Source organism: Zosterops lateralis (genome assembly GCF_965231275.1).
Source record: "Zosterops lateralis genome assembly, chromosome: 4".
Taxonomy (NCBI): Eukaryota; Metazoa; Chordata; class Aves; order Passeriformes; family Zosteropidae; genus Zosterops; species Zosterops lateralis.
Window position 1 is genome coordinate 68333729 of NC_139765.1, and position 23564 is coordinate 68357292.

Genomic DNA, 23564 nt, shown 5'->3' on the forward strand with positions numbered 1-23564 from the left:
TTCTACCTGGGCTATTTAAGGATGCCTTTTCTGATGCATTGGTGATATTACAGCAAAAGGGGAAGGCACAGAATCTTTTGTTTCCAGCAGACACCTTATTACTGAACCTCCTACTGACCGTACCTCGCTTACTGGAAAAGCAAGCTGACACTTGATGCCCAGATGAACCTGATCCAAATTCATCCCTTGTTGTGCCTCTGACAGAAGATTGCCTCCATTTGCTCTGAGACTATTTCAAACACAGAGCTAACCACTACCAATTCCTGCTTGTTTGGTAAAAGCTGCTTAGCAGGCAAGAGGAAAATACAATACAGAAATTGCTAAAATTCATGTAAGGAGAGCCCTGCTAACGTGAGGCGTTTCCAGCACGTGTGCCACAACTTTAAAGAGTGCTTAAATGAAGTTATTTTGGGAATACACAGATGCAGCATAACAGCATCCCCATATATGCTGAATGCCAGCGTACTGCACGTGCAAAATATAGAATTCTGTTATATAATATATGCTGAATCATTCTGAAAGAGAAGTAGTAGAAATGTATTCAAGTTGCTTCTCTTTTTTAGAGGCTTCCCTTTAAAAAAGTAGATACAACTTATCTCATAGTAAAATCTAAACATCTCTGGCTGTATCAGGAATATTTTTAATGCCAAGGCCTCAGAGTCATGGGAATGCAATTTCCACATTTCCTTAAAAAAAGTTTTGTAACCTCATAGTCAGGACAGGAAAAAACAGCTTGGAAAGATAAATTTTAAATGACAAAGAGCTAGAGAGGGCTTTAGAAAAAAAATTATATTTTTGAACCTTATTTTAAAACTATCAAAAGGCACATTAGCATCTTTAACTGCTGCCTGCTCATTAGCTGTGCAAAAGTCAGGGAGAAAATGATGCCCTGCTCAAGTAAAATGCAATGCAGAGCTGAGCCAGCTTTGCCGCCTCTATGTGGGGAAGTCAGAGAGGGAATCTGCCCCTCTGAGTCACCCACTGGGATAAATAAGGTCTCTCAAAACACAGGAGGCAGCTTAAGGGACTCGGGGAAAAACAGAGAAAACTAAAAGCAGCTTAGGGAGCTGGGTTTGTTTAGCCTGGAGGAAAGGAGGCTTGGGGGGGACCTTATCACTCTCTTCAGCTCCCTGACAGGAGGGTGTAGCCAGGTGGGGGTCAGGAAACAGTGACAGGATAAGAAAAGGTCCTCGAGCTGCACCAGGAGAGGCTCAGGCTGGACATCAGAATTAAATTCTTCACTGAAAGAGTGGTCAAGCATTGGAACAGGCTGCCCAGGTGGAATCATCATCCTTAGAAGTGTTCAAAAAACACCCAGATGTGGCACTTAGTGCTGTGATTTAATTGACATTGTGGGTTTTGGTCAAAGGTTGTACTTGATGATCTTGGAGGTCTTTTTCAACCCTAATGACTCTGTGACTGTCTGATTCTAAACACACCTCTCTGCTTCTAAGGGGGGTGATGAGTAGATCTTGTGGTAGAGCTTGAGGGATGCTATCTGGGCAGGAGCTGCTCCAGCAGCTTGGGATCACCTCCATCCTACCCAGGCAGCCCATACAGCCATTTGACTCAAAGCATGATGGAGACCAATTATTCAGTGAATTGGTTTAGCTGTTACATTGAATGGGGTTAGAGAGCTCTCATCCAAGGGCTCAGCATTTTTTGGGAGTGGGGATGGGAACCAACAACTGGGGTTGCAGAGCCAGAGGGTGCTGAGATTCAGCCTGAGCTCCAAAAGCATCTCAAAGGGAATTGTCCCTCAGAGCCTTCCATTCTCTCTCGAGGATGGCACATCCATCCTCTACACCCTAAAGTGCTGAGACTCCCACTGGGAGGCTTGTAAGGTCTTGATACTGTCCCTTGCAAGGGCCAGTTGCTGGAAAACATCACCTGAAGTGCCACAACTTTTCTCCTGTTTTCCTGTGGCTGGCCTACCTTTGCAGATTTCCTACCACCATTCCCAGCATTTTTAATAGCAAATGACAGAGGACTCCCATTTTACCTTTAGCAGGGCTCACAGGTAACTGTCTGTGACCCTTCTACACTTCTCATTTCCATGTGAAAGACACATGAGGTGGCTTTCCTAATAGGAAATCACTTGCATAAAGTAAGCTGGCCAGATATAATTTTTCAAACAGAGAGTGTCCAATTTCACACACAGCACACAGGAACTAAAGGAGATATTGGCCATATAACTGTCAGTCCAGGCAATGCTCTATTTATTTACACAGTGTATTTATTTATTTTCATGTCTGTAACCAGACACTACAAACATATACTTGAACACTTCTCCTACATCAAGAGGGAATATACCTCCATCCTTTATATTTTTTCTCTTCCATCCACAAAGTATGCAGCAGAAAAAAATGAAAATGGTGGTACAAGAAGATTTCAGAGTTAAGACATGCAATTACCAGTGATATACTTCTCTCTAGCCCTGTAATTTAAGTATAAAATACCATAGGAAAACACAAGATACAGTTTGTACAACACAACCACAACTGCTCTGAACGCTGGTGCCAGTTGGGAGCAGGTGGTGAGGAGAGGGGATGTCAGGGGACAGGGTGACTCTGTGCAAGCTGCTACATGGTACCACACTCCATAACTCCCTGAGATGCGCCTTCGGGTTGTTTAGAAACCATGTGGATAAAGGCTACATTTTACAAAGTTTGGCTGTGTTTTGTCTTTTCCTCTTCTCTCTCTTTTCAAACATGAAGCCCCAGTGGTGCAGTGTTTGTCTGCCATATGTTATCTTTTCTTCCTCCTTCCCCCTTAAATAAATTTTAAAAAAGATCCACATTGCACTTTGGCCACTGTCTCTAGTCAGCAGGTATCAGTACACTTTCCAGCCAAGGGACTTTCTAGAGAACAGCAACTGCCTTTGGACATGATGCCATTGCTACAGGACTGGCACTAACACAGGACAGATCATCAGCTTAGCCACCCCCCTTGCAGAGATCAAGGTCATTTGGGACACCAAGCAGCATTGAGAACAAAAGGGCTGGTTTTTCTGGCAATAAAATAATTAGGATGAAAAAGTAAATGTACTCACCCCAGGTAAAGTTTTAATATTGTGCAGTGCATTCTGTGCCTCAAGAGCAGCTTTTCTTGTATAAAATGTTACGAAACAACAACCTATAGAGAGAAATGAAAAGCTTTCAGAAATTAGTGAGTATGATTTGTGAGAGTACAATAGGGAGGGAGAAAAAAACAGTGGTTGAACAACACATTATGAAAGCTGGAAATGTGAATTATCCTGAGGCGCCTGAATGACATGAATAAAAGAAAGCTTGTATGGTTTAAAATAAGAAGTCCCCCCCTGTGCATTGCATCTATAGCACACCTGCATTGTTACTGAACTGTAATCACTTAGAAATTGTTAACCAAAATCCAATTGGCTTTGTACATTGTAAATAAGGTTATATTTTTCTGAAGGCTCCCCATTATACTTTGAATATAAGCAACATGGCAGGCTCAAGCAGCAGGAATTCATTGTTACATCCCAAGCAGAAAATTAGGCTAAAGCAGGGCCTTATTTAAAGGGCCTTATACAAAGGAGCTAAGGTTGGTTCCCCCATTTCTTTGCAACCAGGCAGGACTGGAGGTGGGACACTCATCTCAGTTTCAAGAATGAAAAATAAGCTACAGGTGAATTTGCCACTGCTGGGATAGTGGAGGCTGCTGACGGCTGACAGCATTAAGGGAGGCTCTGCTCTCCCTACATCTGTTGAATTTTCAGTAAAACAGGTGGGTTTAGTTGCCTTAATCCTGTGGTTTCCCTTCTGACAGCATGATCCAGCCAGGTGCTGTGTGGGACCAAATATGGGTTGCTGTCACTTTGTCCACTGCAAACATGTAAAGCAGCTTTTGCTTTTGCATCTATAGCACATACAACCCAGGCAGCTCAACACAAGCCCCAGGCTGAGGTCAGGGCTCACAGGCAGATCCTCAGGGAAGAGCTGTAATGTCCCAGGCAGGGGACAAAAAAGCAAGGACCAGGGTTTGCCTGTAATGCCCCAGAGGTATGAAGTCTGCTCCTTGACAGATGAGATGTGCTGCAGATGGAGTGTTTGGTGACCCAGCTGCTATGGGGAGAGAGAAAACATCCTGGGCAATGCTGGTTGGGGAGCAGAAGTGTCTCCTGAATAAAAAACTACTTCACGTGAAACAAGATGATGAAGGTCTTCCTGATGGATCAGAAAACAATCCTGCTCTCTTAATCACAGTCAGAGATTTGCTACAACTGCAGAGAAATGTCAAAACCAATCAGTAAACAAAAGAAACCCTGGCTCATGAGCCTTGGTGCTCCCTTGGAGTGTGACACAGATAAAATAATCTGTGCTTCAGGCAGTGAGCAAAGATGATGCCTGTATCAGCTCCCTTATGTTGGCCAAGGTGAAACAGCCCAGCCCACTTGACATTCCTGCTTGTGTTCAACCCTGCAGCATCTCCATAATGGAAAAGGACATGAGGAGAAGGTGTGCACAGCAGCACACAGCAAACATTGGAAGTAACCATGAGGAGATGGCCCACTTTGGAAGGAAAGGGTGAATCCAGAACAGCCCCTCCACTGCCCCTTGCTTGGCTCAAGCTGTGCATGGCATTGGGAATGCTCCCTCTGGCTCTGCAGCCAGGACACTGACAACCATTTCCTCGGTAACAAGCAAAGGTGACCATGTATTCCCAGCTAGAACTCAAGCAAGTTTATTCCTAATAAACAGAATCACTTGCAGGCACAGCAAAACATAAGAAGGCAGGTAATGCAGACTTAACACAGCTGAGAGGAACATTTTTCATACTGCCAACAGGTTCTTTAAAATTTCACACTTTATGATGGAGATGGTTTAGTAATTATTTCAGTAAGTGGAACGTTGTTTGCAGGGATGTGTGCTGGAGACAGGCACAGCCTGTTAAGGTTTCTATTTCTTGTAAGTGTTTCTAAACCTTCTGTTTCACTGGAAAATTCTGAAAATCTGAATTCTTCTACTCCAGATGAAAATGAGAAAAAAAAAAATAAAAAAATCCAAGTTTGTGACATTTAATAGTGCGATTTTGGGACAATATTGTAATATTTATCTATCCTGTCAGCCAGCTCCAAGTCTATCTTCTACTGTTTCTTCATTTGGTTTATTAGTTTTTTAATATAGGACTTTTTAACCAGGAGAGAGGATTCAGAGGGGAAATATCAAGCTCTAATCACAACTCTGCAATTGCCATGTCCTTTTCCATGGGCCCGAAGAGTTTCATTTCAGATTTCAGCTCTGTGGGTTCATTCCGATAAGGAGAAATTTGAAATCTATTGGTTTATCATTCTTGGCACTACTTGAAAGAACTGCACTTGAAAGATGAATATGCTGTGAAATACCCTTTAACTGGTCGTTTTTGGGAAGTAATAGCTCAGGAGAGAAAAATGTTTCTGTGAATGAGGGCCGGAAGAAACAGTAGCTTAATGAGGAAACTGTGCAGATGTTTCAGGCAGGTCATCGGACCTTGACAAAAATAGAGACTTCTAAGCTCACAGACTGACACATCTGAAAATGCCCATGGATAAATTTTTTCTCAGGATGCATTTGGCTTGTATCTTCTCAAATAAAACAAACCCCACAACGAGAGCTGGTTTGCTGTGGTTTGAAGGGGGTATGGACACTCACGCGAGGACACATGAATTTGAAGGTATCTGCTACAGAGGTCAGGGCTGGACTCATAAAAGAAAATAAGGCAACAGAGGGGAAAGAGAAGGCAATAATCCATGTTTCCCCAAGGAAATGCTGTAGCTCAGCCTATGGATTTTCCAAAGGCTGCGGCCATGACACACAAACTGCATTGAAGATGCCTCCAGTGTAAAACCCTTTTGGGTCAGTACATAGAAAAAGTATCTAATTCAGGGTTTTTTTTCTGCAGGAATTTTGGAGGGGAAGATGCCTGAGTAACAGGACAGGGCTAATCTGTGCTTTGGGACTGGTAGCTGTCCCCTGCTGAAAGGCAAACAGGCAATGACCTTCCTTCCTCCATTTTACTAAAGAAAATGTAATATTGCCAAAGACAAACAAATGGCCCAGCTGGAAAAGAAAAAGTATGTTCCTAGTGAAAGAAAATTAAAAAATAGTACCCTCTCCTCCAGGCCCCATGCACACATAATCTTTGTTTCATCACCAACAAACTCGACAGCAGCTTGAACCACAACTAGACTTTTCTGACATCCAAATAACTCAGAGCCTGGCAGTGATAACCTTCTCCCCTCCTAGTCAGGACAACTTAAAAGGTGAATTGCTTTGTGGACATGGTTCTGCCAGTCCTCAACAGCCTGAAATACAGCCCAGTTTAACTCCACATGGGTTAGTGTATTCTTGCCCACAGGCAGAGGAGCTCATGCTGCCAGTCAGTGCCTCCAGAGCAGCAAATCTCCCACGCTCTGCTAAGCTGGTTGTGCTCTACTTGGAACAGTATTTACTACAGCGTAAGGCATTTCTTCTTTGTACCTTGAAAAAAAAAAAAAAAAAAAAAAAAAAAAAGCTGAATGAATCATGCAGATCCGTACAGTCCCTTAAGGACATCGGCAACAACTTCATGGCTATCCTGCCAGATGCTTGAACAGACTGGATAAAACCTGCCACTCCATGCTGCTCGGCGTTTAATGGCAACAAATGGGATGCCTGAGAAACAGCAGCAGAAAACAGCCCTGATTCTCAAGGCTTCTGATGAGCAAATGCTGCAGTGTGGACATTACAATGCTCAACTTCAACACCTCATTAAAAAAAAGGGAAAAGATCTCTTACTTCAGCTTGTTTTCACTCTCTCTCTCCCTGTCTCTTTTCCCCCTCCCCCCTTTCCCTTTTTTTCCTTATTTCAAAGGAAATTTAGTGCCAGAGAAAGACCTCGAGGTCCCAGCCATTGGGAGAGAGTTGACACATTCAATTCTCCATGACACATTCAATTCACAAGCCCTTGCTCAGGCTGCCAAAGGCACCAATTAGCACCAGTGGTAGAGATTTTATTTATTTAATTTCCACACAAACCTGTTTAGCAAGACAGTGACAGGGATAAACAGCCTCGTGTATGGCTAGAAACAGCTTTACGTGAGGCACTGTCAAAGATGGCAGCAATGGATTACAGGGGAATCAAGCCATGGGTTCACTGAAGCCATCATTTAGAAGTGAATAGTTGGAAAAAGATCAAGTGGTGAGAACTTTGACACCACAGTAGCCATAGTTTTCTGCTGACAGTGAACTTGGGTTTCTGGAGGACTTTGTGGAACTATGACAAACTGCTTTTTCACCATGCAACTAAGAAATGCCATTCCTCCTGTAAGCAATTTTTTCTAAGAGCTGTTAGTGACCCCATGCAATGGGGCTTCCCCTCCTGTGTGACTTCTGCTCTATGACCCAAATTTGCCTCCCAGCAGAGCAGTCATGGCTTTAGTAGGCTGCAAGATCCAGCTCTATGACATCTCCAGGAGCTCTGCCATGCCATTATTTTTGTCACTTTCTCCCAGTTCCAACACAGACTAATTATGCTGTGAGAGCTGTTTACATTCCTAATTTTGAACAACTGACAAAAGGAAGCTCTCCTCCACTTGAAGATGTGGCTTACACAGTCCTCGTTGGCATTTAATGGCACTGGGATCTGTGTAAGAGGCTTAATCTCTCAGCCAGGATTTCATGCCTGAATGAATACAGCAACCTTCATCTTGCTTCGGGTGAGAAAAAGTCTTTTAAAGCTCCCTAAACTGAACAGACAACTCTTGTGTTAAAGTTACCAAGAATTACACATGTGCATCTATATGAGAAAACAACACTTGGATGTGGACAGGAATTAAAACACGTTCCACAAGATGCTCTGAGGTTTTGATTTGCTTTGATTTTGATTTGAAGAAAAATATTCTGCAGCCTCCCAAGCCTGAAAATTTAACTTTTGGGAATTTAAAGAGAAAAGATACAGGAGGAAAAGAAAAAGCCCAACCCATATTTATATTTATTCTGATATATTAGTTTCTTTAGTTTTCAGCTGTCAAAATTTGTCAGTTTGGATCTCTCCTGTGTTGTGCATATTATCACCTGCTGCCAGTACCTGAACCCTGACCATGGGGTATAGAAATACAAGAGCTTATCAGGGCGCCTGCAAAGCCTGCAACAACTTAAAAGTATGAAATTTGCTTTACCTTCTAGACTAATAAAATAAACACTTCAAAACAGCTATAATGATTATCTGATGATTGAACTCTGTATTCTTTTAGCAAGTAATGGAATCCTGGCAGACAAATTCAATTCAAAATACATTCACATTCAGGACATCAACAAAGTCATCATGTTGTGAATTGAAAATTCCTTTAAAGGCTGCGTTTGAATTCTAAGGGGCTGACAGATCAAGGGACTGAAGGCCCTGGAAGGCTAAATGAGTGAAGTCCTGCTATGTTTCTTTCTTTCTGTGAATGAAGCTCACTTTTGTGTGTGCATTTGCAAGCAGAACAGGTGCTGGCTTAATACAAGTCTGGAATCTCAATGGGGACAGTAACTTCTTGTCAATCTAGCACAGTTCAAGCTAGTTTAAGTTAAGGAGGATTTCTTTTTCTTGTTGTTTTTTTTTCCTCACTCCAAATGTTTCTCTCCTGATTTCCACATTCACTCATCCACCACCAAAATTTAAACACTACACTAATACAGGGCAGGCTTTAACAAGGTTTCTTGCATTCCAGCCTTCCACCTGAACTCTGGAATACGTGCTCTGTACATCACAAAAAGCTGCCTGAACAGCACAATTTGCAACCAGACATACCGTGACCTGTAATGTCATTTTCCAAAAGCCAATGAAGACATTAAAATCTCTTTTCCACTAAAGTCACTGAAAAGACCTATTGCTACAAGGAGTTGAGGTGTGTGGTTGGGCAATGAGACTTTTCACTTTGTTTACATTTTATGCAGTGGAATGGAGGCCTTGCCTGGCATTTCTACAGATGTTAGTGCAATTACCTAACCTGCACTGAAGACACAGATCTAATATTAGGTGTTTCAAGTCTTAGATATTTTGATTGGGTGGTTCCATACAAAACCAGAGAAAACCCTGAACTGTCTGAATAGCAAATTACAGCCATTTCTGACAGAGACACCCAGAAATAAAAATCCAACTATTTTTGAAACTCTGCTTTATCAGAACAAGAAAGTGGCTAAGGCAGGGATGTGTTTTGATTCCTACCTGCACCATGCTCATGTTCTGTTCTCTATGGAGTCATGGGAGAGTAAGATGGAAAGGATTGAAGCCATCCCTGATAGAATTGCCGAATAAAGCAGAAACCAACCTTTAATGATGCCGCCTCCCAATTAGCTCAGGTTTGCTAATAGTTTGATATAATTGGCACCCTGATGGAAACCGCATTACCAGTCCTGTCACCAGCCAGGAAACCGCACTGCCGCTCTAATGACAGCACATATTATAGCCATGCCACTTCTAATATTAATACATTAGCTGAACGTAGGCAAGGGCTCACGAGTGAGAAGGATTCACAGCTGGGACGTGCCAAATTCCACCCTGTGCTCTATTTTTCCTCCTGGTTTACAGCATTCAGGGTGCCAGTGCCCAGCCCCAGAGTGCCCCACATCACACCGCTCGCGCTAAAGCACAAACGCTCTGGGCCGGTAACAGCCCCGTAAATGGCCAGTGAAAAATGATCCCACGGAGCTCAATTTTTTCTCTCCATGCCTTGCAAGGTATGACGGCCTTTCTGTTAATTGGCCACAAGTCCTGGTTTGCTGTCAGCCTTCAGCTGCACGGGGGAGCTCTTCTGGAGGAGTTGCACTCTGTCATTCCCGTACCCTTGTGAATACAAATGCTCTCTATAAATGTCCTCTGCCTACAAAATGGAAGTGTTGGGGTTTTTTTATTTCCTCTTTTTTTTTTCTTTCCATCCCCCCCTCCCTTTTTTTTTTTCTTCTCCTTTTTTTTTGACCTAGATTAAATTTGCTGCATTTTCAAGCCTTTTGGGAAAGCAACTAAGAACTAATATGCACCGGTTCATGTCCCACAACACTTCCCTACCCATTATTATGTAAATTTTGACTAAAGTGCGACACAGATAGAAAAGATATCAAGGGCAAAATTGCCAGAATCTACTTTTCTTGCTCTCTGAAATAAGCCACTTATATTAAACAGTTTTGAATGGCTAATAGCTGTACAAGTAGCTGAAGAATTTCAATGTACAATTTTTCATATAGGACAATGACAGCTTTTGCAAATTCCTGAACTCTTCTGCTGCCAGATTAATGACTGGGGAGCAAGTGGCCAGCATGCTGGAACTCTGTTTCACTTCTAAAGAAAGGGGCCAACTTCCACACCTGCAGCTTGGCAACATTCATATGATATCTGCACTAGATGGTGATAAAGGAGTAAAAAAACAAAGCAGATGCAGAACTAGATTCTATACATGGTGGCAGGGTAAATAAATGCACACAAATCAGGTTTATGGCAGTGAGGCAATTTTATGTCATTAGAAACTCATCTGTCCCTGAAGAAACCAACCCTGTGTGCTGGGATGGGAGCTGGGCTTTATTGGTCTGGGCTCAGGAGTAGATGAGAGACACTGCAACACAAACTCAGGAAGTGCTGTGAAGACAGAGCTGAGCAGTCAGTGGCACTGGACCTGCACATCAGCACTGCATCAACATCCTGATCTGCAGGTGGCCTGGCCTGGAATGTTCCTCCTTTGCCAGCCTGTCCAAGCACCGACCCAGTGTAAATCCCTAGGGAAAGCCATGGAGATGGATGGCTGCCAGCCAACCAGCATCAGTGGGAAAATCAAAGCAGCAGCTCAGTGTCTCCTGTCGTGTTCATGTTTGGTCTGTTCACATTTCTACATCTCAGGGGTGGAGAGTAATTGGGATCTTGTACATCAGTCCATATGAGTTACAATAAAAACTGCTTGTCAGAGCTTTTGGACAAGAAATTCTCAAGTAGGACAGCAAGAGGAGAAGGTGGGGAAATGGCATTCCAGCCTCTAGCTCTGTGAGGGGCTGTCCCATGGAAGTTACTGCACTTCTCACTTTTAAAATATAGGAAACAATATACACAAAAACCAAGAATTTTTTTAAATACTTGAAATAGTTTTAAACAAGGCCTGTTACTATGTATATGTATTGTATCAAGAAAGATACAAAATCTTGAAATTGGGGAGACATTGAAATGAAAAAACAAAAAATGAAAATAGTAATAATTATGTATTTCTTATACTGCCTCCTTATCATTTCCCCTTGACCTTTTCTTTCTTCTTTTTCTTCTAATTCTTGCACTAATGCTCCTTAATCTTTAATTCACTTTCTTCCTCCCTCAAATAAATTCTTATTCTTTTCTTTGTGGCAGATGGTTATTGTTTCCCTTTTCTTTGGCCAGGTAACAATTACTGACTTGAGTTTACTGGCTTCAAAATGAACTAACATGTCCTCTGTACAAGTTAACCCCTAAGTCTGACCATCTGCTAAATACATCTTTGGATGCAGTAGAGAAAGAGGGTTCAGAGAACAGATGCTAAAAAAAACGGAAATGCAAAATTAAGATGTCCTCCCTTATTAATCCATTCTTACAGCAGAAAACTGCTGTGACACTGTATTTCAGTTCAAAAAGACTCTACAAAGATCTTGTTTACATAAATTAACATAGGCAGAAACACATCTTTCCCTGATGTCATTTCAAAAGCCCCATTGTCTCCAACCATGGCACTCACTAGTAGCAAATCAAACTTCCCAGCACACATGTTTTATAGTCCTGGATTTCCTTCTATTTTTTCTCTCACTTGAATGCTTGAGAAAGATCACTGAAAACTGGCTTTTCCTGATAAGACTTCCAGATCACTGCTCTGATGAAACCTCTAATTGCACTGTGACTCCTGAGAAGCCATTCGAGTCCTAGTTCAACTAGGAGGCAACTCTATAGGGAAAAATACTCAGAACAGAAGAGCTTCACCATAAAATTACCCCTTCAAAAGAATCAAATCTTTGAGAGTTATTTGCAATTTATAAACTTTCTCTATGAAAAACCTATGTTCTGCACTGGAAATTATCTTCGCTGGTTAAATGCCAAAGGCATCCTGGGCTGCATCAGGCAGAGCAGGTCAGTGGAGGTGACCCTTGCCCTCTGCTCAGCCCTGCTGAGACCTACATGGTGTTCTGGATCTTTTTCTTTTTCCCTGGCAAAGAGATGTGGACATACTGGAGGCTGTCAAGTGAAGGACCATGAAGATGAGGAAGGGTCTGGAGCATCTCTCATATGAAAAGAAACTGAGACAGCTGGGACTGCTCAGACTGGAGAAGACAACATTGGAGAAAGTAAAGAAGATAGAGCCTTCTAAATGGTCCATTGATGGGACAAGAGGCCATGGCCACAAATTAAAATACAGGAAATTCCATATTAAAATAAGGAATTACATTTTTATTCTACATAATGATCAAACACTGGCACTGTTTGCGTGAAAGAGGTTGTGGACTCTCTCCATCCCTGGAGATATTAAAATCCTGCCTGGACACAGCTCTGAGAAACCTGCTGCAGATGACCCTGCTTTGAGCTGGGGTTGGATAACAACAATTCCAGAGGTTCTGACCCCAGCCAGCTTGTGATTCTGTGAAATGGCAATGAAGGAATTTAACTGGCTTCTGACAACGTCCCTCCTAACACAGCTTAACTTCCCCAGAAATACATTGCAAGCTTATTTAACTCTGGCAGACAACATCAGTTAAATTACTGTTTTATTGTTGTACCCATCAGTTGGGAACCAGCTCTTATTCACTAGCAAATTTCACACACTAGATGGGTTTTTTTCATAGCAAGAACATACAAAGTAATCTTTTTTTTCTTTTTTTAAAGAAACAGAATCAGAGACCTTGTAGTAACTTCTAGTACCTAAAGAGGACTGGGATATGGCTGGAGAGGGACTTTGACAAGGGTGTGAAGTGATAGGACAAGGGAGAATTGCTTCAAACTGAAAGAGGACAGGTTTCAGTAGGGTATAAGGAAGAAATTCTTTATTGTGTGGGCAGTGAGACAGAGGAACAGGTTGCTCAGAGAAGCTGTGGATCCCTAGAAGTGTTCAAGGCCAGGATGAATGGAGTTTTGAGCAACCTGGTCTAGTGGAAGATGTCCCTGCCCATGATAGCATGGTTGGGACAACATGATCTTTAGGGTGCCTTCCAGCCCAAACCATTTAATGTTTCTATGATGATTCTTTGAATATCCCAGTATGGCAGATATTGCCAATAAAAATGTCTTGTCTCACACCTTGTTTTTAGAAATATATCAATACATTTAGGAATGCATGATAACAATTGCATTTTTTTAAAGTTGCAGTTTATCTGGTCCTGTTGTATCTGACGTGAAATTTTTTTAAACCTCACTGACAGCTCTAAACTTCTCAGCTTGTGTCTTCTAAGGACAGCATAGGAAAAGCCAGAACTAGCAGTACAAAGAGAAAAAAAAAAAAAAGGAGAAGGTCCAGGGAAAATGCGTAATACAAGAAGGTACACAGTGGAAAGATTGCTACTGCTGACATTTTACTCATTTACAAAACAACAACAAAACCTCAACCCTACCCAGAAACTTGGCAAGAACATTGTGCATGGGGTATTTTCAACATTTAGCTAGATTTGGAAGAGTTGGATATCACTTTTGCAAGGGAATCTAAAATCTGACCTTGGATAACTCATTTCTAGGAATAGGGTGTTGAAGTTCTTCTGAAAATAACATTCAATGCCCATCTGAATCTTTCGATGCCTAAATGCTTTTGAACAATCTGGCCTTTCATCTCCCTGTGCTCTAGCTTTTCCTTGTTAAATAGAAAGAATAAAATGTTCTGAGCTCAAAGGAGTACTCTGAAGAAACCAAGAAAAAATAAAAATTGAGGTAAAAAGACACAGCCATCACAGTGACAATGAGTAACAGCAGAGCACTATGTGCCAGCGCTGCGCCCATCTGAATCATACTTGTCTGTCACACTTCCTCTGAAAGGTACCTTATAGGAAATGTAAGAAATCAATACAAGACATTTGAGATGGCTTAAGGGATGCTTGAGTAGCATGGGAAGAAATTCTAGGATAAATATTGCCTCTAAGTGCCCTGAACTTGAATCAACAAATAACTGTTTCCTCCAACACATCCCCTGCCTCATATTTCGCTGCTTTTGGCCAAGCCACCAAATTGCAGCCTCCATTTTCTGCTGGTGGAAGAGCTGGAAAAGCCTCCAGTCTGACAACCTACACACTATTTTAATGGAGATAATTTCCAACTATTTGAATTTCTTTTTTCCCCTGATAAATACATTTCCTCGTCTTTAAAACTTATGTCTAAATCCATTGTCTGAATCCATCACCGTCCCTGCTCCCTTTGCCCGAGACGCAGTCAAACACTTTCAGCTCTTTCTTGACTTCAACATCATGAACTCTTGCACATCTAGTATTGATTTCTAGGCATTCACAGCTTCACTCTCACAGGGTCACAGCACATGTCAAATCTTTCCTGCATTGCACCTTCAAGCAGTGTTTCATCTAAGGAGCTTCGCTTTGCCTGAACTTGTTAGCAGTGACACATTTGTTCCCCAATTAAGCTTTCTTTATAATAATAATAAAAATGAAATAGAAGCAATTCCTGGCAACTTTTCTATCTTTCTAGTCAGTTGAAACAATTTTATGTAGATGAAGATGCAGCTCCAGAGAGCCTTTGAACTTTAAGCATCATCTTTACTTGGCTTTGAACTCTCAACAGGGCCCATGATCTTTCAAAGCAATGTACTCTGCTGTGGAAACTTCAAAAAAGAGGGAAAAAGGCATGGTTAGAAAAAAATTGCAAAAGATGGGGTTTTTTAATGCTTGATGCTCCTGGAAATAAATAAAAAACCCAACTGAGTGGTATCTGAAGAAGTGTATTCGGCACTCAAGTGTTTCCCTAATTAATTGTTTAGATGAGTGCTAAAATAAATGCAGCAGCAGCAAAGATAAACAAACCACTTTAGTAATAAAGCCATATATTTGTGCAGGCACACAAAAATAAATGGCAGCACTTAATGAGCACAGCAATGAGAATGGAGAACACACTTCAGGTGGGGGATCTATGCTCAGAGAGCTCCAGCTCAAAGGCATTTGTGAGGTATCTCACAACCACTTCCCAACCTGCCTCTCATTTGCCTCTTGCACAGAATCTTGCTTTGCACAGACCAACAATGTACAAATGCAAAGTGTCCTAATAAAGAATTATAGCTCATGTTTCACTTTACCTGAGCAGCCTCACCAGGGCAAGGAGAACATTTCTGGGGAGTGATTGTTATCCTAGTTAATTATTATTCCTCTTTATTTTTGTCTCATGATTAACTAATGTAAAATCAATGAAGGTAGATATGGAATAGACATGTAACACATGTTCTTCCAAAATGAGAGAGAAAAGCTAAGATGATTCATACAGTCTTTTCCTTCTGACTGGAAAACGAGCTAGAAAAGTATTAATACTGCGGGAAAGTGTTATCTTGTATATCTAGGAAAGCAGTTTTAATAGAATTTACAACTGTTAGAGGCAGGAAAATTCAGCTAAGCTCCTCTCCCACAGAGGACAGCATTACACTTCCACACGTAATTCTTCCAAAGTTTTATCTTGTTCTATCTGTAGATTTCCCAGAATCAGAGTTTCCATAATTTCCCCAAAAAAAGCTATTTCAAAATCTCACAAAAAGTATTTTAAATACGCTTTTCAGAGTAAACACTTTCAGTTTTGCCTAATTTCCCACTGCTACTTATGTCTTGAAGACCTTACGAAATAGTGCTACTACTTATCTTTGTAGAAATGATTTGACAAGCAGACCAAAACATAAAACCCCACATGCCATAAAAATAAATATGCTATTCTCCCCAGAAGCCTTCATACAACTGACTATTTACTTCTTGCAACTATCACCATGTATACCCCGGAAAACTGATGAAAAAAAAAATATCTATTCACAAATGTTTAAAACCTATTAAGGGAAGGGAATACTGAGACTCTGTTTGATGACCCATAGGACACGTTATAAGTCTGTTAGTTAATACGAGTTCAGAGAAGTCCAAAAAAGAGTACCATGATCTATAGGTCCTATGGCTCTCCAAAGATCAAGATGTGGCATTTAATCAGACCAAGATTTAAAATAAATCTCCAGCAGCCTGTTTTCAAGTTATGAGAAGAGGAATACTTGGCTCTAGAGGTACAGGCTGTATGACATGATTGGCAACTTATCAGGACAAGAAGAGAAAGAAGCTGGATGATTGGCAACTTAATCACAGGGAGAAGGGAAAATAGAGAAAAGGAACAAAACGAGTGCCTAAACAGTGATGTGTTGGCTCCTGCGGCTGTCAAAGGTGGCCTTGAGCAGGCAGTGGCAGGAGGGCTTACACTGAAGCTTGTCTGCAGAGTAGATGAAACTATTCAGTGTTCCTTGGCATCAATAGCACGCGGCTCCTGAATGTATCTAATCACATTTGGAGGAGGAGGATTCTGCGCGGTGCTCTCCACAGGTCACCATGGCAGCCACAGGAACACCTCCAACAAAGTATCACTACCAACAAAATACTTGCTACCAAAAACCTCAGAGAGCTTTAGAACAAAGTCCCCAGTCTTAACTGCAAGCGAACAAAAAAGTACAAAATAAAACCACTGAGCAATCATATTTTGATGCCAGAGGTCCTTTAGTTAACTTTACAATGTGACCTCGTCGTTTATTCAACATGTTATTGTGGAAAATATCTCTGCTGAGCACAAACAATGCAAAGTTTTACTGGATGGGAGCTGAGAAATGGTGGGTTACGGGTTAGATTGTCAAACAGGCTTTGTAACCACCAGCTCTTATTGGAACAAGCATCACTTGGTCTTTTCACAAAAAGCCCTACTCATAGATGACTTGTATTTATCCACAGAGTACAGTGGATCAACAGAGAAACTGCAAAATAATGCCCTAAAAATGTGAAGTTTCTTTTCCCACATGAAATGGGATATGGGGAAATCAGGATGTGCTTAGAGGGCAGTCCTGTTAATATTGGGGCCCCTATCTTGTACAATATATTGTCTTCTGCTAAGACTTACTAGGCAAAACTTAAAGATAATTCCAAGCAATTTGAAATTGTCTATCAGACTTCAGCATTATTCACTCTTGCATTTTGTATGCCAGAAAGATAAACCATAATGTAGAGCAAAATTATTTCTGGAACTGCATATTGCACATTTTCACTATAAAGCATATCATAAGCTTTGACACAGAGATAACTAAGCGATTACTTGTCAACCTCCTCTCATTCCATCAGTCTTAAAAATTAGGATGAGAAAAGCTTTTCATGTGCAACAACAGGCTTCATATTAGTCCTGCAGAGTTATAAAAAAATGTGGAACTAAATATCAGACAAGCCCAATTTAAAATGATGAAACACTTCTGAATTCTAAAACAATTAGGCTAATTTACAACACATGGCCTGATACACTAGAAGTTTTAATCCTTTTATTTTCCTTTTTAAAAGAGGGGACATTTTTTCATGCTAGTCATAAATTAGTACAATCAAGACTTATTTCTTTTTTTCTCTGAATACTCTTCAAGAGCAATTCTTACACTTCCTAAAGACGTTTGTGGAAGATTCATATTTTACCTGAGAAGAGTTACATGGAACTAAATTACAGAGTTAGGAAAAGCAAACTAAAGAAGAGCATCATCTCCTTTTTCTGTGCCTTTTCAGTGATGCTGTGCTGCAAATTTACTCAGCTTTCACTGCTATGTCCCCCATTTCTCCTTGTAAATCAGGGGTACTCTGAAGATTTATCAGATGAGGGTTGCAGTTTTCTCCTCTACTTTTTGTGATGGTTCCTCCCAGAAAACACAGGCATCCTGAATATTTCTGATCCCTCTGGGAGTGAGATTTAAACAAACACTGACATTGGCAATGCAGCCCTGTTTGACCATGGTACTAAAAAGTCATTATGTGTGTTTTAATATCCACTCAGTTATTACCAGTTGTTTAAGACAAAGAGAAAACTGGAGAAACTCCTTTCTTTACGACAAGGCAATGTTAGTGATGGCAGCAACATTGCTCAAAACCTATCCTGAAGAATATTTTGTCTCCTTTCTTACAGAATACTGACATTTAAAGGATAAAATATAAAAGATCCAGGGAATTCAAACACTTTCAAGGTTTTCCCTTTTGCAACACACATGGACAATGGATTTTAAATGAAAGTTCTGTTTCTCTACACTTAAGGGTATTAATATTTTACTATGACTGCATCTGTGAATGAAGACATTCAAAAAGCCATTATGTTTTCAACTTAGGTTAATAATAAGGCTATTTTTCCACCCACTCTCTGGCACAGCTGTAATGTTCTTGGCCTCAAGTGGGAGGCAATGTGGAACAAGGATTAGCAAGATGGATGATATACAACATACAGTGCCAGTTCATATAAAATATTACTAGATTGGAAATGACTGTTTACTGTCTCAGTGATTATATGATCACTTTTTTTCCTTCCAAAGAACATACAGGATGTGGCGCTCCCCTATGCCAATAAAGCTTAGTGCATAGCACCTGGGTAATGACAAATTAATTTTTGAGCTAAGCCTGATGAAGGGGTCAGCCAAAATCCTAGGCAGAGTTTATCCCCAGTACTATTTTATATGGCAGAAAATGCATCCCTCCAATTCATCAATATTAGCACAGAAGAGAGATTATACAAAACAAAATAAATAACATGGGGGGATGGAAAACACCAAAAAAATGTTAGGACTGTGTGTGTTTACAGTACAATAATAAAACATTTAATCTTTGAGTTGTGGGGGGAAGTTGGAAAGAGAGTCCCATGGTCCACTTCCAAACAAAATTGGACAAAACATTTAGGAATGCACTAAACAGAACAAGCATAGGTTTGGCAGACAACAGGCTGGACGAACCAGCAGGGTTTTTTCATATGAATTTGGTTTCCAAACCTGAGACCTTTTCATCCTGGAACTCAAAATCTCTCACCTGATCTAGAGACGAACCCCTTTTGACAAATGAATGCCACAGTGGCTCAACCATGAGCAGCCAGGGATGCTGAGCCCTGGATCTTGGCATGTTCCTGTACAGTCTTACCTCAAACCAGAGACCACGTGGGTCAAGTGTTACGTCTGATCCAGCCATAAAACTCCTTTAACCGCAAAGTCAACACCAGTTGTTTAAATACCGAGTGCTCAGCAGTTCCCATCCCTTGGACTACTGGCCACAGCCACTGCCAAAATATCAGCAATACTTCAGAGCTGAAAAATGTTTTCTTTAATCGTTTTAGTGGGAGAACACTTTCACATGAAAGAGAAACAAACGTGTTTCTAAATGGCAAAATCATTTCTCGTCGCTAAGCAAAGATCCTCTGAAAGCTGCATGCACAACCCAAACCACCTCCGTTTTCATGTGGCTTATTGATTTAATAAAGCCTATAAACGGGCTTATATCATTATTCTACCAGCTGCAGATGATCGAGATTCACTGAACAAACTATTCCCACAAAATATTTTTATTGAAATTAATCTTAATGTTCGCTCCTCCTTCCCCCACAAGCCAAAACTGAAGCACTTTGAAATGCACATTAGCTCCTTCAATAAATAAGTGAGCAATTCTTGGTTTTCTTAACCACGCAGGGCATAAGTGGATGATCTCTTTGCATGCCCTGGATGATGAAAAAAACATTAAATATTAGGATTTTTCCTGTTTGGGTAGCCTTGTGAGCGCAAGTCAAGTTTGCAGGCTCTCTCTCCCTACCATTTCCAAAAGTGTCAGAGTTTCCATGAGCAGTGCCCCTCCCAGTCAGGTCACCAAAGCCTCAGCCCTGCATGCCCCAGCCCTTTTTTTGCAGGGCTTTGTTCCAACACTAGGAGCAACTACCCAAAAGTTTGAAAGTCTGCTCCTTTGACAAACTCAATCTGGCAAGTGTAGAAGAAATGCTGTTAGATGAGAAGAAGAAAAAAAGTGAGAAGTAGGCACATTCCCTTCTCCTACTCGCTCTCTAATGATCTTTGTGCTGTTTCCTTTTAATTCTTATTTAAAATTTCAGCCCTTTACAGCAAGATCAGCAAGAACAGACCTTTGCTTCACCAAAGATGCACAAAGCCCTTTTGTTGAGGACATGGGTCCAACACTGTGGCATCTGGGCTGTGCAGCTCTCAGTGCAGGCACACTGTCAATCCTTCTTGTTTAGCTCTGCCGTCAGTGTTTCAGGACAAAGATAATTCTACCAATCTGTTTGTACAGCATATTGTACAATCTGTTACGTGCATCTGCAATACAAACAGTAAATGATAATAAGAGCATGTGGACAAGGCTGGAGCCCCAGATTTTGGGTGCCTTTGTTATATGTGGCTCATGGATCCTGGTCTGCAGCTGTACTTTTGACTTGCTGCATGCACACAACGTACCATGGGCACTTGCCATGAAATCTAAATACTGCCTATTTCCTATTAAAAATACCCAAATGGTGTTTTTCTCCCCTTCCTCCTATTTCAAGGGAGTAATTCAAAAGTTAAAACCATGACCATACCAATGGGAATGAGACACCAAAGTACCTTTTGTAATATCCTTCTCAAATACAAAACAAAGCCATGAAACTTAGGGAGAAAGAGGAAGAGCTCATGTCAGATGTTACCTAATGAATGTTCAATCATGAACCCTACATATTTGAGAAAAAAATGCCCACTCTTAAACAGATTGTTCCCCAAAATCACATCTGACTGGAACAGTAATAATGTTTCTCATCCTTACCAAATATTTGCCTTTTTTTTTTTTTTTTTTTGAAAGACAGCAAACTCTGCTGACATTTCTGCTCAGAACGTGGCACTCTGCTCCTTGCAGCACAGATTGCCAGACTGCTGCTTTACATGCTGATTTCTCTTTTGTGAACTGAGACCTTGAATACTTTCACGGGGGAAAAGCAGATCAATGATTTTTTAAGAGAGCTAAACAATTCCGCGTAATGAACATCAGTTAACACGGGCAATTACTCTTTCTTTTTCTCCCCCAAAACACCACCACAAAAACAAAGAGGAGATTGTAGCTCCTTTGAATGGCATGTGCCTCACTGACTGTACCAGAATGCCACCCGCATGCAGAAATACGGGTGGGTGAAGTTCAGAGTGACATGTGGCTTGTTAAAATATAAGATGCGTAGGCGAATAAAAACTTTTGCCATTTGATTCAGCCAACAATAAAGAGAGTTGTTGCAGAAACTATTGTACTGTTTCCCAATTTTCATAGAAGATTGGTTCAAACCCTCTTTCTTTGTGCTTTTGTTGCTGAATGAATGGAGAATAAAAGGTGGGGTTTTTTATAGATTTCATGTATTCGCTTTTTAAAGAATGCATGTGAAAGGAAAATAAAATAATATCAAACATAAAGGAGACACGCAGGCTTCAATGGGAATTTTGACATTCAAAAATATTCTGCAAAAACATCCAATATATCACATTTTTTCCTTAATGGTTAAAACATTAAGTGTCGTAGAATTATGGCTTTCTTTATCCCTGGTTTGAAGCATGTCTCTGGCTGTGTCCCTGTGCTTCCTCGCCTCTGAGTTCTCTGTTTATATCATGTGAATATGTAAATGCAGCTCATTTGCATTTCTGCTTTTATGTAGGAAGTCACACAAAACACCTCTCTGGATCTCATTGCGGCACCTCCATATAATGTGAGAGTCCTGCATTAATAACAGCATTAAAAAACCCACCAGGATTATTCAGTGAAATCCCTCTGCCATCACTGTTGTTATCTGTGGAAGGCCTCCAAACCCCAGAGTCCCTCCTGAACACCCAGCTCAGTTCCATCACTGGTGCAGCCATGACCCAAACCAGGTGCCCTCAAGGACACTCATGCCAAAATCACACCTCCCTTAGACACTTGGGAAACCAGAGGTAAGAGGAATCTCCATGAAGAGCCGTGTTGAAGGGCTCAGTGATTCCATGCTCTGCACACACACCAGTGCCTGTTCCTAGCCTCCAGCCTGTTCCTGTTCAGCAAAGCAGTGAAGGAAATGCTTCAATTTTAATCACTTGCTGAAGTCATCAGGACTGTGTGCTTAGTTGAGCAGGGGTCTTTATGAGCCAAATATTATTCTTAGTAATAAGGAGACCTGGCAATACACTAGATGGAGCTTTTGATAGTAAGTAACATTAATTCAATTAAATCCTCTTACAGCACACACTCTCCAGCTAATGCAGTTTACAGTGAAATTTTCTCTGGCACTCATTTAAATATAATTGCTGCACTTATCTTGTCATGAGGAAATTTCTGAAGGTTACTTGTACTGTGCATGTGTAAACCTATAAGCTACACTGACCTTTAGTTTTGAGATTTTTTTTTTTTGGAACTACTTAATCTGCAGCATCTAAATGATGATGATGATGATAACAATAATAATAGTAATAGTAATAATTCCCTGCTTCCACACAGCACATTTTAACACAATATATGCCCAAGTGAGAACTGGCAAGTAACAGCACAGAAAGGCATCACATGCTAACTGGGAAGGAAAGCTAAAACTGTTGGAAATGAAAAGGCTGGGAGATGACACATTTGGAAAACTGAATTTTCACGGAGTGTTTTGCACAGTTCTTCTGAAAAACATGAAGGTGTTCTCCATGTAGACAATTTCATATTTACCTTTCATACACAAGCTGGCATTAATAATAACTATGGGGCACTTGAACACCATGCTTTGGCATCATCTTCTGTCTGAATCAGAAAAGAGGTTCATGTCCCTTGATCCAATAGACTGTTTTTGGTGACAGTCCCAGCTGTTTGCCTATAGGTAGCCCAGTGATATACTGGAAAGCAGCCTCAATCACTTGCAAAACTGGAAAGGGGAGGTGTCAGCCAAAAAAACCCAGCAAACAAATCAAAACCCACCTAAACACAAAGTAAAACTTCAGTGTGTGTGCACAAACACCCATAAATCAAAAGCCTTGAGAGTTTAATGAAATATAGGAAGGACAAGTGTAGAGATAGGAAGAGTAAACTGCTGAACATGATGGAAAAGAGCATTTTGGAAAGCCCTACCTATCCACAATGGACATTTCAGGCCCTTGTCTCAGGTAAACCTTCCTTGATAGTTCTATCATAAGCTCTTTTTCTTGTCTTCTCTTTCTCACAATGAGAAGCATTCTCAAGTTAAACATCTATCCAATTTTACCCTTTGAAATAGAGAAGAGATAGTAATTTTGGATTGCTTTGCAGCAAGCAGAGAATAACCAAGCAATGCACGCTGAAGTACTAACAGCCATGGGAGGTGGGAAATACCAAATCTAAAGGGGGAAAAACAACTTCTGGGGCCACTCAACCTCTGTCCTGAGCTCAGCACTGCAAAAGGAAACCCTTCTTTTATGTATGGGCAGGTGTTTGGAAGGGTGGGAAAGATTTGACACAAAGTTTATTTGGTCTCATCAAGACTTTTTATTTTTTTCTTTTTAGTATTAAATAAAAAGAGGGACCAAGGACCCTGCTTTCTCCATTTGCATCCTCCTGCTCAGGCTCAGATGCTTGTCACATTAAGAAACATCAAGGCATTTTGTTCAGCTG

At 40.9% G+C, this 23564-nt stretch overlaps 1 protein-coding gene across 3 annotated transcripts in view; it reads right to left on the minus strand.

Annotated features, from left to right (window-relative positions):
- CELF2 (CUGBP Elav-like family member 2) overlaps nucleotides 1-23564 on the minus strand; it is a 376889-nt gene that overhangs the window by 97561 nt on the left and 255764 nt on the right. For all 3 annotated transcript variants that reach the window (XM_083859037.1, XM_083859038.1, XM_083859039.1), the window contains one exon: nucleotides 3053-3135. In XM_083859037.1, coding sequence (XP_083715163.1) covers nucleotides 3053-3135 — 83 coding nt within the window. The remainder of the gene's footprint in view (nucleotides 1-3052; nucleotides 3136-23564) is intronic.